Raw genomic sequence first — 15,893 nt, 5'->3', positions numbered from 1 at the left:
GAACCTCAGCTTAGCCTGTTAGGTTTAGTGTTAGCACTGAAGCTATATTTCCTTATATGTATTAGCTCAACGCTAGCGCTACTAACGAGCTAAACTGAGGTCCTCCATCCATATTTTCAGTTGCAGACTGAGTCATTTCTACCTTCTCCTCTCTGTCAACGCTCTCTGGTTTCATTTAAAAGAGTCGATCATCAGAAATTGTCCAAGATTAACCTTCAGGGTGGGTATAGCTCGCTAGCAGCCTCGCAAAGATGACCTATCCATGTCATCATTTACCCAGAATGCTTTGCGTGTAAATAAAATGGCCCTGCCCGTGTAATATGTTTTTAAACTTTTATTTTAAAAATTATAAAAACTAAGCAGCCTACAGTATTTTTACAGTCTTTATTTTACAGTTAAATATATGTTTATTAAATAAAGTCTAATGTTAAAACTAATCAGGGAACCCTTTAAACTACAAAACAAAGATGTGTTACTTAGGACATTTCTGCACTTTCTGCTAACCTAAAATCTTCATGGGGACGTCATTTTGTTTTACTTTAAATAATGCTATAATGTGATTCCCTCATCTAAAAAAGGGTTTAATTGACTTATTTCTGCATGTTTGAGAAATCCATGAATCTCARGTGGTAGCCACYTGGAGCTGRCTAAACACTTGCTGGTACAAGCTCCGCCTATTTACACAAAGCTCCTCCCTGGAGCTTTGTCTGCAGCTGAGCTCCTGCCCCACAGAGCACCCCTCTCTTATGCCTCCCCCTCCCAGCTCCGCGGCAGCACTAATTAGCAAACACCTGGTAGAACTGCACATAACGTAGCTTCGTGATGATCTATATTTATAGTTTTCTTTGCAAAAAGTAGCTTAACATTGATGTGAGTTTCCTTTTTCCATTAATGATAAAGTTTTAGGTTTTTTTTTCCAATTTTTTTTACAACTTAATACAACATTCCTACAAAAGAATTGTTACGATGATGTGTTGAAGTGGGAGTGTCAGAAATGGTAGGAGGTTCTTAAAGAGACAGAAGCCAATTTCAAGGCCTTTAGTCAAATTTACTTTTGACATATACAGCATTGGTATCTTGGAAAATACACAATCCCCTCTTTAGGTGACCCATTCCACCAGTTTTAAAATGTACCCCAGTATATGAGTTTGACCTCTGACCCCTGAGWGTAACCTGCCCCGTGGGAACACGAGCCTAGCATTATTCATCATTTTTATGAGACTTTTTGTCACCACTTCCTGCTAGAATAAGTTATTGTTGGCAGAGTTCATGTCACAACAACCTGTAGTATTCCACGCCAACTAAATCTTTGTMGGCAGTGAGATCTAAGTTTAGTTGTTTTGATGCACTAGAGGTGTTTTTTTGTCCCGTTCTTTTTTTTTAGACTCTGCTTCATGGCTGTGCACTTGTTTTAACACTCTGCTGCCGTTCAGGAAATTAACTTCAAAAGAAAAAAAAATAAAATCCTAGTTTTAAATTCAAAGTGAAAGTTTTTTTTAAAAAGTATGTCTTGCATCTAATAGAGGGAGTGTTGATGCTACTCTCTCTTGGAAAATATGATCTGTTGCATTCACTTCTAAGCCATAACATTATGACCACCTTTCTAAACGCTGTGGGTTATCCTGCTCTGACTGATCAGGACATGAACATAAAAGCATCTAAGAGGATGAAGCATCTGGGACCAGGATGTACAAGACTTGAGCCGTGTTTGTTTTTGTTCAGGGTTCATGTGGATTCAGTTGCCAAACCATCCGTTTGGTCTTTCTGCTGGGCGAACACCTCAAAATTTGTCATGTTGTTTGACTCGGTCCTGAGCAGTTTTCTTGCATGGCTTCATTGCTGTCTTGTTTAAAGTGGGGCTACAAACGTATGGGTGTACTGTTGCCATATGTGGAGGAGGTGAACGGTCTGGAAAGATGTTTATGTAGGTGGTGATTGTCAACATATCATTTGTGGAAACACCAGGATGTAGGTTTTTTTTTTCAACTGAATTATGCCTTGTTACAAGATGAGCAGTTGCTTTTTTCTCTCTGTGAATTTAAGGGTTTTGCCTGATGGATGTATGTTTAAACATTGCTTTTTAAAAAGAAAACATGCAGTTTTAGCACCCGTCTTGTTAATATTTAAATATAATGACCTGGCAAGCTGTCATTGAGGCACAAAATAAAACCCAGAGGCAAGATAAGAWACTGGTGAGAGAAAACTGATGAAGTTGGAGACAGATGCTTCCTGCTTATGATCTTTCCTCCTGTTTTTTGTTAAAATACCCTCACACAGTACTTATGTATTCTGTGTCTCTTGTGTTTTTTTGCAGATAAACCTACGACTCATTTTAGTCAGTGGAAAGACGAAAGAGTTCCTCTTCTCTCCCAACGACTCAGCAGCAGACATCGCCAAACATGTTTATGATAACTGGCCGATGGGTGAGTAGCTCTTGATCATGTCTTAGGATGGTGAAGAATCACTGTCCTTTTATATGATGTATAGGGTTGAAAGTAATGCTAAAGTCCTTCAGTGGTAAATATCAGCAAACGGGAATCAGCTAAGATATGTCATGTTTTGTGAAACACATCATTGATTTAAAAATATAGGTTATTTTGTCTGTAAAATTGTGATATTTTCACCAATTTTAAATAATTGGTTGCAAAATATGGCATTGCTACACATTTCATTTAATTTCATTATCATTTAAAAGGACAATGCACACTAATCAATATTCTATAAATATAAATGTACCAAAATTAGCATAACCGCTAAATTTCATTGCACCGTTAAGTGCCTGTGACATGCATTTCCTTCAAATACAAAAAGTCAAAGAAAACCTCTTTATATTTAAAAAAACTTGACATAGTCCACATGATTTTAGCCATTTTTTTCACATAACTGGCATTTTTTCCTTTGAACTTGGCTCAGCCAAAGTAAAACAGGAAGTGACATCGAAGGGGAACTCTAAGAAAGAAAACTCTGCTTTCTTTATTGAAACAATATCATTTGAACTCTGACTCTTCATCTCACTGATAGAGACTCAAAATAATGTAAAAACATCAGATTTTTCTCTGGTATGCGTTTCGTTTACATGCAGACATTCCCCTTTGACATCACTTCCTGTTAATTCGCAGCCAAATATCTCAACAACTGTTCATCTTAGTAGCTTGAAACTTTTCTTACAATGTGCTACCAATGTTATCTTRCAAAAGATGCWTTCATATTTATTACAAAAAGTTTGATGTCACAGGCACTTTAAGGTTAAGTACCTTTTTATGCCCWAATAATTAAGATCTGTGGCTTAGAAACAGGATTGGAATATATTTTCATACAGTTTAGGTAATCCAAATCTATGGGACTTGACTATAGAGTTACTTAAAAACATAAAAAAACATTATTTGTATATTATTTTGATTAGCTCTAAAATAATCTCTAATCTACAGATTGTATGACAGATCTTTATAAATTGTAATGTGTCTGGAGTTTACCTTCTGTCCTAACAGTGCTTCTAGTTTCAGCAAGCTGTTTTTTTTTTTCCAAGTAAGAAAAAGACAAATAAAGCTATAAACAGACTGGATGAACTATACCACAGATTTCAACACTGTTTCAACCCTGAGTTCAGTAAAGTGTGCGGAATTCAGTCACATTAAAGTTTATTGAGCGGTTACATAATGCTTTTAACAGATCTCTACATCTAATTATTGTAATAATCCTTGAAGTCTTCACAAGTGTTAAATGGTGAAGTTCCTGTCCTCCACTCTCACTTCACTGAGTTTCTGTTAAACTATCAGGCTCTAAAAGTGAAAGTTTGCAGATTTCTAACCATGAGTTTGTCGCATGGTTTTACATTTTAGTTTGCTTATTTTGTTTTGTTTTTTTGAGAGGCGATCGCAGCACGTAATTTGAATAAACACGATCCTGTTCCACATGAAGCTGGGTGAAGCATTGTGGAAAACGGTCAGATCTTTGGTGTTGGGTAACTGGTGTGAACTCCTTATAGCCTGATTATCATCGCTGAAAGGAATGTGGGATGTGAGTAATACAACCTCTCTCTAATGCCATTACACCAGAGATTAAATTCATCTGATACTCTTCATCTTCCACCACCTTCAGATCTTAAAACAACTGTAGCGTTTTCCTCTGGGTGTGTAATGTAGTTCCAGTGAAGCTCACAGGCTCTGAAAGAAAAATTGAAATTAAACAAATGAGGTTGAATTCTCCTCGACAACAGGAGCTTTCTGTTCAGAGCCGTCGGTTTAGGACGCGCCCTGTGTTCCTCCCAGACAACAAATCTGAGCTTCTTGGGAATTTAGCAACAACACCCTCGACTTAACTGGAGACAAACATCTGGTGACCAGACTGCTGCAGCTTCCTCTCTGTTTATTTATTTATTTATTTTACTTATGTCTCCAGCACTTCCGGTCCACACCTTTCTCAAATCCTAAATTGTTTACATTCTTGATATAAAAGTACAAAAGGAGTCTTCAGTAGGGTCTGAAGTTTAGTGAAGTCAATGCCTTCACTCCCAGGATTTTATTTCTATCACTTCCCCCTTTAGTTCGCAGAAAAACAAAAAACAAAAACTGGTGTTCTCCTATTCTGCTTCATCTTCTTGGAATAAACTGCAGCAAGAACTGAAACCATCCAGTTTGATCCCACTGGATCATTTTTAGCACATTTCAAAGATTCTAGTAAAACCCGTCATTTCAAGCCTTATCTTGTTTTTAGGTTTGGTTAACTCTGCTCCTTTTTAAACGTCACAATAATGTTTTATGACGTTTATATACTGTAACTGATACATGTGTTTGTCCTGCATGTCTGTCTCAATAAGGTAACCTGACTTAATAAAAGTAAATGAATAAACCAAACAGATTTCCATCACATTAGTTGAGCTGAACTTTATTAATGTCTCTTTGTTTTCCAATACTTGGAAAAAAAAACATTGAGTCTGAACAATAGGTGGCGATGTTCAGTTATTGTAGTTAGTTCAATTTTATCTCAAACGTGTTTAAAAAAAACCAAAGTAATACAACTAAATAGCATATTAAAGGAATGGGAAGAAGCAAAACATATTCCATTCTTCAAAACTCACTAAAAATAAAGTTCTTCTGTTTCCTTATTCTAAATCACGCAGTAATGATTTCAGAAAGATCAAAAACATTGTGTTTACCTACTATTCTGTATATAAACATATAACAATTACCAAAAAATATAATTGATTGATCTTGCTAGACATACAGCGGGTAAAATAAGTATTGAACACGTCAACATTTTTCTCAGTAAATATATTACTAGAGGTGTTAATGACATGAAATTTTCACCAGATGTTGGTAACAACCCAAGTGATCCATACATACAAAGAAATCAAACCATAAATGTCCAGAAATGAAGTTATTTGTAATAATGTGGAACGGCACAGGGAAAAAGTATTGAACACACTTACTGAAATTTATCTAATACTTTGTACAAAAGCCTTTGTTGTCAATGACAGCTTCAAGATGCCTCCTGTATGGAGAAACTAGTGGCATGCATTGCTCAMGTGTGATTTTGGCCCATTCTTCCACACAAACATTCTTCAAATCTTGAAGGTTTCGTGGACCTCTTCTATGAACTCTGATCTTTAGTTCTTTCCATAGATTTTCTGTTGGATTCAGGTCAGGTGATTGGCTGGGCCATTCCAGCAGCTTTAGTTTCTTTCTCTGAAACCAACTGAGAGTTTCCTTGGCTTTGTGTTTGGGCTCATTGTCTTGCTGAAATGTCCAGCCACGTTTCATCTTCATCATCCTGGTAGATGGAAGCAGATTTTTATCAAGAATGTCTCTGTACATTTTTCCACTCATCCTTCCTTCAATTATTTGAAGTTTGCCAGWACCATATGCTGAAAAACAGCCCCACACCATGATGTTCCCACCTCCAAACTTCACTGTTGGTATGGTGTTTTTGGGCTGATGTGCAGTGCCATTTGACCTCCAAACATGATGTGTATTCTGGCATCCAAACAGTTCAATGTTGGTCTCATCTGACCAGACTATATTCTCCCAGTATTACACAGGCTTGTRTAAATGTTGTGCAGCAAACTTTAAAGGAGCTTCAACATGCTGTTTCTTCAGCAGTGGAGTCTTGCGTGGTGAGCGTGCATACAGGCCATGGTGGTTCAGTGCATTACTTATTGTTTTCTTTGAAACAAWCGTACCTGCTAATTCCAGGTCTTTCTGAAGCTCTCCACAAGTGGTCCTTGGCTCTTGGACAARTCTTCTGATAATTCTTTTCACTCCTCTGTCAGAAATCTTGTGAGGAGCACCTGGTCGTGGTCGGTTTATGGTGAAATAATGTTCTTTCCACTTCTGAATTATGGCCCCAACAGTGCTCACTGGAACCTTCAGAAGTTTAGACATTCTTCTGTAACCGATGCCATCATTATGCTTTGCAACAATAAGGTTGTGAAGGTCTTGAGAGAGCTCTTTATTTTACCCATCATCAGATGGTTCTTGTGTGATACCTGGCCATCATTTGGGACTGAACCAGCTGATATTAACTTGCACTGACAAGGGGCAGGCTTGCTTTCTAATTACTGAGAGTTCAGCTGGTGTCTTGGCTTTCCATGCCTTTTTACACCTCCCTTTCTTCATGTGTTCAATACTTTTTCCCTGTGCCATTCCACATTATTACAAATAACTTCATTTCTGGACATTTATTGTTTGATTTCTTTGTATGTATGGATCACTTGGGTTGTTACTGACATCTGGTGAAAATTTCATGTCATTAGCACCTCTAMTAATATATTTACTGAGAAAAATGGTGACGTGTTCAATACTTATTTTACCCGCTGTATTTATCCTTTTTTCATCAAACTCTGCATTACTACCATTAGACTACACATACATCTTCACACAGATTTACAAATCTATATAGAGTTATGTATGTATTCATACATACATATTTTAAAAATGGAGCCAAGGAAGTTACTAAAGAAAATGGAATCCAGTATAAATTCACTCATTTGGGCAAGTTTCTGAGGTTTTGAGAAAACAGGGTGGTCTCTCCTCTCCAAACTGAAAAAATGGAAGATAAAAAAAGGTCAGCTACAAGCACATTGTTAAGAGTTGAACAATACACCAGTCACCAGTGCTTTTCATGAATCTGAAGAAAAACATTTCTGTAAGCTTTATCAACGAGCAATCGACTGGACGTTTAAGAATACACGAGATGACCACTTTTATTTATTTATTTATTTTTATTTTAGATATGTGAGATTTTATGTTTTGTACATAAAATTACTATTATTTTTTAATAGACTGGTAAACACATTTAAATATCTTGTAAAAGCATTTAATGTTCAGCTGAACCACAGCAATTTGTTATAATGGTGAAGGTGAAATAAGTCATTCATTTTTTTTAAATCAGTGATCATTCAGTTGTTAAATTATTTTTCAATCACTTTCTAATTACACACTTTTTAGGTTTATAAATATGGTTAGAATGAAAAATTATAATAATAAAAAAATGGAAAAAGCTCAATTTAGAAAAATAAAGACAAAAAACTGAATTTTGGAAAAAATAAAACGGTTGTCATTTAGCCCATATACTAAATATTCTGTATACTGTATATATATTTTTAAAAATGGTAGTTTTACACCTTTCTTTAAACTTCCTTATGTTTGGACCTTCCTGGACATCCACAGTTTTAATTCACCAATGAAAATACAAAAAACATTTATGCAATAGGCAGCATTATTTTCCACATTTGCATAGATTATACCAAGAAATGTACGTGTTGGATAAACATGAGACTAATATGAAATGAGAAACCGAATGTTTCTTCCTGACCCTCTCCTTCCATCTGCTTCTTTCTGTTTCTGTCAGACTGGGAAGAGGAGCAGGTCAGCAGTCCAAACATCCTGAGGCTCATCTACCAGGGACGTTTTCTACACGGCAACGTAACACTAGGAGGTGAGAAAACACCGGAGCTACGCCGCCCAGACAAAAACCGCTCGCTCGCTCCGGGGCGGGGGAAGGAGTGCGCGCGAAGTCACGGCAGTGCGCTGTGCTGGAACGTTCTTTGCTGTCCTCATCTTTTTTCCCCGAGCCGCAGAACAGAGGCACCTCAGTGCTCCGGACAAGCCTGCTTTGACGGAGGAAAGGGAGGAGAGAGGAAAGAGAGAAAAAGAGGACGAAGGAGGCTGGTCAGGAAAATGTGGGAAAACTGGCTTCAGGATGGACAAAGAAGCAATGGAGACAAGGGGGGCGGTGTTGAAAGGAAGAAAAAGGATGCCCTTTTTTTAGTGGGGGACTCACCCACTTATCTCTAGCTTTTAGGCTTTTTTATCTGCCTAACCTGATTTTGACTTCCCTCTTTTTGGTGAATAATCTGGTTATAACTCTTCCCAACACATTTACGCTCATCCCATTAGTGCCGTCCATCAGGTAACAACATTATTGTTAGTCTAACTTGTATAGGTGAAGAGGCAAAATCTTGTTACAGTTGAGGCCTCCTCCAAAAAAAATCCCCGTAGTTCCCAAACACAAGACGAAAATGTGCTCATTACTGTTKGCTTCAGGTAACAATTCTGAGGTCAAATGAACCAACCAAGAGATTTAACTGTCAGAAGCTGTTTTCACTCATGAACTGCAGGCCTGAAATGTTCCAGGGATGTCCCTGAGCTGGGGGATTGGGAGATGCATATGTGTGCAGGTTTTTGCTCCAAACTCCTGCTGTAATATTTTTTTTCTCTACTTAACCCTCTGTTTAAGTGGCCAGAAAATTGAGAAAATGTGCAAAAACACGAGCATTTTGGAGCGTTTTCTCCTAGTCTGGAAGTTTGTCTGCTGCAAGAAGAGAGAGACAATTAAAACCAGCAATTCTCAGGAACTCCAGTCCCACCAGATCTAAGCCTGTTTGTAGTCTCTAACAGCTCGCGGTGTCAGATGACACGGTTGAGATATAGAAAACTGAAATATGAACACCTATAAGAGTCATTTGTTTGAAGATGAAGTGAAAAATATACGAAGACTTGTTATTTTTTCTCTCATGCACAGATAACTTTAAAGTAACCATTAGTGATGCAGTTGGATGGACTTGACTGGATCCTTAATTAAAACAGTCAGCTTATTGGGTCAGCAGCATTAGCATGGGCTGCTGTCATGAAGGATAAACTAATTGGACGGTTTTGGGTTGTAGAAAAATTTAAAAAACCAATTCTTGAACCCAGGGCCGGTCCTAGCCAAGATACAGAAACAATACAAATCATATGAAACAGAATAGCAGACATCTACCACAGGGATTCTTGACCTTTTTGACCCGGGGGTCCAATTTGTTCAACATAAAGTGACAAGAGGCCCAGTCACATATTACCATATGGATCAAAAATGATAATTATTCCAAATCTTGGTTTAAAAATATAAATATTCTAAATTTTGGATTAATTTGTATTGTATTTGCATTATAACTAAATAAAATACACACAGTTTAAAAGTAAAACTCCTGTCAAATAATCACAAGATATGATTATAACAAACTGTTTTTTTTTTTATATTGTAACCTACCCACAACAATTATTTGAACAAATACAACAGTCAGTCAACAGACCACTCAGGCTAATCAACACAAAATAACATTTTTTAAACATAAACAATAACAAAAATAGACAATTCAATAAATAAAATTGTGCTAATAAAATAAATACATTAAAAAACATTTAATGTATAAATGTTCCAAATAAAAAAAAGTAAAAATAAATTTGATAAAGTGCAAATGAAAATAAAGCCTTTTTAAACTTTTGCATGGTAGAACCAGAAGCTGCTTTACATATTAGTGACAGACAATAACAGTAACAGCTTTTTGACAAAATGCTTAAAAATAAATGACAAAAATTAATATGATAAAGTAAAAATTAAAAATAAAGTTGTATCTGCAACAGTATTTGATAATGTTTTGAACTTTTAAAATATGGCATGGTAGAACCAGAAGCTGCACTTCATATTAGTGACAAACTTTGGCCTTTTTTGATGGGTTACCTTCATTTTTGCTTCTACTTTTAATTTAAAAWAGGTTTCCATTCTCAGCAGGTTTCTAASGTTCTTCTTCTACATATTAAAAAAGTTGTTAAACAACTGGGTGGCGCACTACRGCTACTAGTGGTGAGAAAYTGATTTGCACCTTATTTAAAATCAATGCGGCCATCTGCAGCCCAAAGTTAAAAACTGTTGTTCTTTTGGCCATGGGTTAAGAATCTCTGGTCTACCACATACCTGCTAACACCTGCAGACAACAACAAGGAACACCTGTTCATGTTAACGAGCTGCTGTGGACTGAATCAGTTCTAGGGGGGTCCAGGTGTATACTCCAATGGAAAAATTAGTAAAAAATCTATTCAGAATTAACACTTTTCCAGCCATTTAAAACATATCACTAAATCAATATTTAATGAAGGTAGAACACTGAAAACCAGACTTTAACCTCAACTTTATTTGAGATCATAACTGCAACTTCCCTTATCCTTATTTTGTTTTACACTCTGAGCACCAGTGTTTAGTCTTAACAGCATCATATGATACTTTTATCACAAAATATCCTCTGCCGCATATAACTTCATGAGGTAACAAAGCAGCTGAGAAACCCACGGAGCAAATAAGCAGTGATTATTCTGCAGACTAAATCAACTCTGATAGATAGATAAAAAGTTCATTTGTATCCGTGTCCCCTGGATGGCACCTTTAGTATTTACTGCCTCTGTCAGTGGCCAGCCCTGCCTGAACCCGCTGCTAGATTATTGAAATGATTTCCTTTAATATGGGAGAGAATAAGTGAGGTCTGCAGCATTAAAGAAGGCTGTAAACGTCAATGCCCCGTCACAAATACACCAGTGTCTTAATGTTTTGCCTCATGTACAAAAACGTTTGAGGTTTTCATATCTTAACAGTGTAATTGCTGATAAAAGATAATATGGATGGGCTTTCTGTTACTTATTTTTTCCAGTTTATCAGTGGAGAACATGTCATTAATGTCCCTGAATCAGATGCAGATTCATGTCAGGCTGTTGTAGATGATGATTCAGCAGCACAGCGACCCGTCACTCGTCTATTTTGACGCCTACAGAAGCGGAAGCGCGGTCGCGTCTGTTTTCATTTCTACGCGGGTCTGAAAAGCCACCGAAGAGCGAAGTGATAGTGATGTTGGATGACACTGCACAGACTCAGTGTGACCTTTGCATCCTTCATGTTTCTCTCCTCTGCTCTCATTTCTTAGCTCTCAAACTGCCCCTGGGGAGGACCACCGTGATGCATTTAGTTGCCAGAGAGACTTTGCCCGAGCCAAATTCCCAAGGTAACCAGCTTTCTTTCTTTCTTTGTTTTTCCTGAAGTCTTTTCACAAGCTGGAAAACTTAAAATGTTCTGCTTCCAGCAACCYTTATTTATTTCTACACATGGCTTCTGTTTCAGGAGCAGCCACTAGTGCAAATAATTGGCTCCTTTAGGTGTATCCCCAAGATACAGCACATTGTGCAGAATGTCGAGCTGGAAACCAAATCCCAGTGGACGACAGSATTTCTTTTTTGTGACTCTAATTTGATTTTAACTGTAGATTACGTCCAACAAATCTTTATTTTGRTATGCATGTTGGAGAACTTTCACTTTACTTCAATAAAAGGTTTTGTGGAAAATTATTACAAGGTGAGATTTAGTCCAAAGCAAAAAAAATAATAATTTTTCCAATGTAGGGAATTATTGAAGGAAAACTTTTGAAATGGTTTTAGAAAAAGCATTTTTGTTTTATGAGTCAAACTTTTCCTGAGAGTTGTTTAAAAACACGTTTGAAGTGTTGATTCAGAATTGTCTTTATTTCTGCATAAATATGATCTGGAACAGATTTTTTTTGACACAAATCCATAAATAATTCAATATATCTAAACAAAATAAAGAAACTAAATATTTTAAAAGAATMCATTTTTGGTAGTTTGTGGATCGCGAATGTCGCATCCTCAAATGATCTAAATTTATGTGCTTAAAATTAAATAATTGCTTTAATTTGCTGTTTGCGGCTGCATTTAGTTTAAGAACAGAATCATTCTGAATGAATTTTTTTTTCTTTCTTGGGTAAAATCTGCAGTATTGTTGAAGTCAGTGGTCATAATGTTATGGCCCAGATCATAATACAATAGACTGCATAGGTTTCCTGAAAGCGACAGCTCAGATTTAACAAAGTGAGGTTTGGTGGAAAGGTATAAAAAGTAAATATCTTACCTGTTGCAGGTAGGTGAGAATAAATAATTTTAGTGGATTTCTACATTTTAAAACAGCTCCAACTCAAAAATGTCTATTATTTTTTATTTTATTTATTTTTTTAACAAACTGGATGAGTCAATCTGAGCAGAATAGGTCGACACGTTTCGATAACGCGGAATCAATATTTGTCCTCACAATGTTTGCTTTGGTCGGTGTGTTTGTCCAGGTCAGAGGAATCGGGAGAAGACCGGGGAGAGTAACTGCTGCGTCATCCTGTAAATAACACARCTCCGCTGCCAACCTGCCACCTCTTCCTGTCCGTTCATGTCATCAGCGTCCCGGACCCACGGAGCTCGTCCCCTCGTCCTGAAGCCTGTCCACKGTGCGGAGACGCAAAACAGACAAACGCACTCATGTCTGCTTTCTTTTTTTTTTTCTTTAGTTTTTTAAATTTAATTTTTTAAACCTGCACCACCACTTCATCACGCACACATTCACACACAAACAGGACGACAGCAGCCTCAGACTGATCTGACACGAGGAATCAGGGAGCAGGAAATTGATTAACAATAGAGCTGATTTCTTTGTTGTACTTGATTTGTTCTAATAACAGAAAATAAGAGGAAGGAACTGGATATGCATGTGTTTCTGTTTTTTTTAATATTATTTAATTTCCTTAAGCCTTCTGCCACACACACACACATATGCGACACACCTTTTATATCCATCCAGCCAAGTTTGCGTGTGGCCTTGTTCTTTCATACACGACGCCGCCGAGACGTTTAACCACTAAGCTCTGCAGAAAACCTCACGACGACTCTCGGTCTGTCCGTCCCGACCGCTCTGTGTTTGTGTGACGATGAAGCGTGCCTGATCAGAAAACACACACACACACACACACACACACACACACCTTTTTACTGCCCTCCTCTCCATGTGCCCTTAAAGGTCGCAAAAAGTGAGAGAAACCTTTTTTTTTGTACAGACCGAACGCCTCCCGTCTTTCATCTCATTTTTAGCCAAATGAAGCCTAACAAGCAAACAAACAAAGAAACAAGCAGTATTGCCTTGGATATTTGTTTATACACCTCTTCTTTTGTTTTTTTTTTTTTGTTTTTACAGATCATGCATGTAACTAACCAGCTGAGTGATATTATAATAGTAATATTTAAACAAACGGACAAAAAAAAAAGAAACTAAGTCAGTTTTTCTTCTCTCGATCACATCCTGCTCCCTTCTCCATCAGTGTTGTGAAGGATCTCGGACAGTAAAAGAGAAATAATCCTCCCCCTCAGTCTTAATCTGCTCCTTGTTCTTTTTAACTCTGCATTAATGTGTCCGTTTTGCACGAGCGAGGCGCGTGCTCTTTCACCCGATTAATGCAAACGTGTAAAAAGGTTTTTATTTTCTATGTTTCCAATGGAAGTGATGCTCCAAACTAAGGCGAAATATGTGTAGAGTATATTTAATATGAAATCTTCTATAGGACATGAACGGTTTTAGCTCCTGGTGATATGACATTATATTGGTGTTTTAGTCTTGGATTGTGTTTACGGTTAGCTTCTAGCCAGCTCACAGTCGCTCACTGACGATGTCTCGTGTTTAATAGCTGAAAAAAAAGAGTGAAAGAAAGAAGAATCCTCCCWAATTAATGATGAACTGATTTTTATTCTCTTCTTATTTGTTTATAATTTAATCTAATCCTTTTACTTTGTGTGTTTATGTTTTATTTCGCATTAAAGAATTGCTTTGTAACAGCACTAGGTCTTAAAGATTATTGTTTATATTGATCAGGGTTCAAATCTGTACAGAGAAACATTTTCAAAACCCAAATGTAAATAGCACTAATGCTCCCTCTTCTTCTTCTTCCTCCTCCTCCTCCTCCTCCTCTTTCTCCTCCAATCTTCAAAATGGAAAACATCTGTAAACTAAATAAAGGTTATTGAAGTGCGTTTTCTTCTGTCGCGGCTCACTGCTCAGAAATTGAAAGAAAACTGCCTCGGATGAGAAATCAGACGTCGGGTATTTTCAGCTGACTTGAAGTGTGACGTTTGACAAACTCAGCAGGTTTTTTTTATTATTATTTAGAAAATTATGCCTGAAAGTTGTTTAAAGTTGCCTGAAATGAGGCTTGAAACTTTGCAGACCTGTTAAACACTTGAAGCATTCAGAAAGATAAATGAGCAAAACAGCATTTTAAAAAAAGAAGTGTTTAATATAAGTATGTACAATTTAGTGCCTTTTATTTTACAAATAATTTGATTTGAAATAATTTTGCTCTAACGTGTAAAATTATGTGTAAAACAATAAAAGCAGGAGATTCAGCTGCACAATGAGGTTCATTTTTTTTCTCCTAAATATTATGAACCTGCATCAGGCTTTTGGCTAAATTACAAAAAAAACAAAAAAAACAAACAAACATAAATCCCAGATTTATGCTGTTTGGTTCATATTTTAAGTGATGTTAGTCCTGAATTTCCAGAACTAAATAGATGTGAGATTCACTGCTCAACTCATGTTCCTTTAAGTGTAAGATTCAGATTTTCAACAAAACTAGCTTTTACTTGTAGTTTGTGTTTATGAAATAATAGAATATTATTTTAAGAACATCTTGGAAAGACTGGACTGGCAAAGGTTTTGGTTYTTTGGGACGTTAAGGGAAAAAAAGAAACAACAAAACACAGACTTGTTGAGTTTGTCAACATGAACCACTACCTGAGAGACACTACTAGCCCCTCCCCCATTATGGTGTTGGAGCAGGACGAGTCAGTGCGACATCAATCAAATGAGAGAGAGGGTGGAGGCAATTGCATTGGGGGGAGAAAATGTTTTATGGTTAGAGTAGTTTATTTTTCCTGTAATACTTKATTATAGTTTTTTAAGACAAAGCTAATTGAAAGCAGAGTTACAACCAGGGATTACAAATATTTACTTTTTTTCTTCTGCAGTTCGGCGCCCCCTCCAGCAGATGGCGCTCTAGGCGACCGCCTAGTTCGCCTATGCCAAGAGCCGGCTCTGACGGCATCTCATGCTTTATTTACAGCTTATGGTTCCTGTTCAACAGGCATGCAGTCAAGATGCTTTACACAAAAGAAATCAAAGATAAAATAGAAAAAAATACATAAAATCATAATTTGAAGCAAAAAAAGGAAGAAGAAAGTTTGTGACACATCAGAAAAAGCACAAATTTCATAGGCTAACGAGCAGTTCAATAAAGGTTCAGTTTAAGGTGAAAAAAAATTTCTAGTAATTACAAATTTACTCAAAATGTTTAAAGACAAATAATATAATCTGATCCCAAACAGAAGGACCCAATCTCTGAAGGTTCTGCTTCCAGTTCTGCTGATGGAACCACAAGTAAACAAGCAGTCTGAGAAAACTTGTTCTGTAGTTTTATTATGTGTTCAGACCTCTGCAGGACTTCACAAGTGTGAAAAGGGTTGAGTCCAGTTTGCGTCGATTCATCACAGATGTGTCTGGCCTTCATCCAGGGAAGCTGGGATCCTTTGAGCTGTGGGGCTTCCTGTCCTCGCAGGTGCAGCCTGCACGGGGACTAGATTGTGATGATGGACTGGGTTTGTGGAAGCTGTGCTTCATGATCCTCTTCAGTCCTCTTCCTCACCTCTGATTCAGATGAACTGATGATGCTCCTACCTACCAGAATTAGTTAGATCTTTGATTTTCTT

At 37.1% G+C, this 15,893-nt stretch overlaps 1 protein-coding gene across 1 annotated transcript; it reads left to right on the top strand.

The window, feature by feature from the left end:
- Positions 1–2,314: 2,314 nt before the first annotated feature.
- On the top strand, positions 2,315–14,163 carry ubl3a (ubiquitin-like 3a; the record flags this gene model as incomplete). The annotated part of the gene is given in 4 exon segments (XM_014031797.1): positions 2,315–2,423; positions 7,849–7,935; positions 11,231–11,308; positions 12,434–14,163. Coding segments are annotated over 4 exon segments (327 nt in total), but the record flags the coding sequence as incomplete, so codon positions are not given.
- Positions 14,164–15,893: the final 1,730 nt, after the last annotated feature.

This window comes from Austrofundulus limnaeus, unplaced genomic scaffold (genome assembly GCF_001266775.1).
Source record: "Austrofundulus limnaeus strain Quisiro unplaced genomic scaffold, Austrofundulus_limnaeus-1.0 Scaffold1321, whole genome shotgun sequence".
NCBI lineage: Eukaryota > Metazoa > Chordata > Actinopteri > Cyprinodontiformes > Rivulidae > Austrofundulus > Austrofundulus limnaeus.
This window is presented reverse-complemented; position numbering and strand designations above follow the sequence as displayed.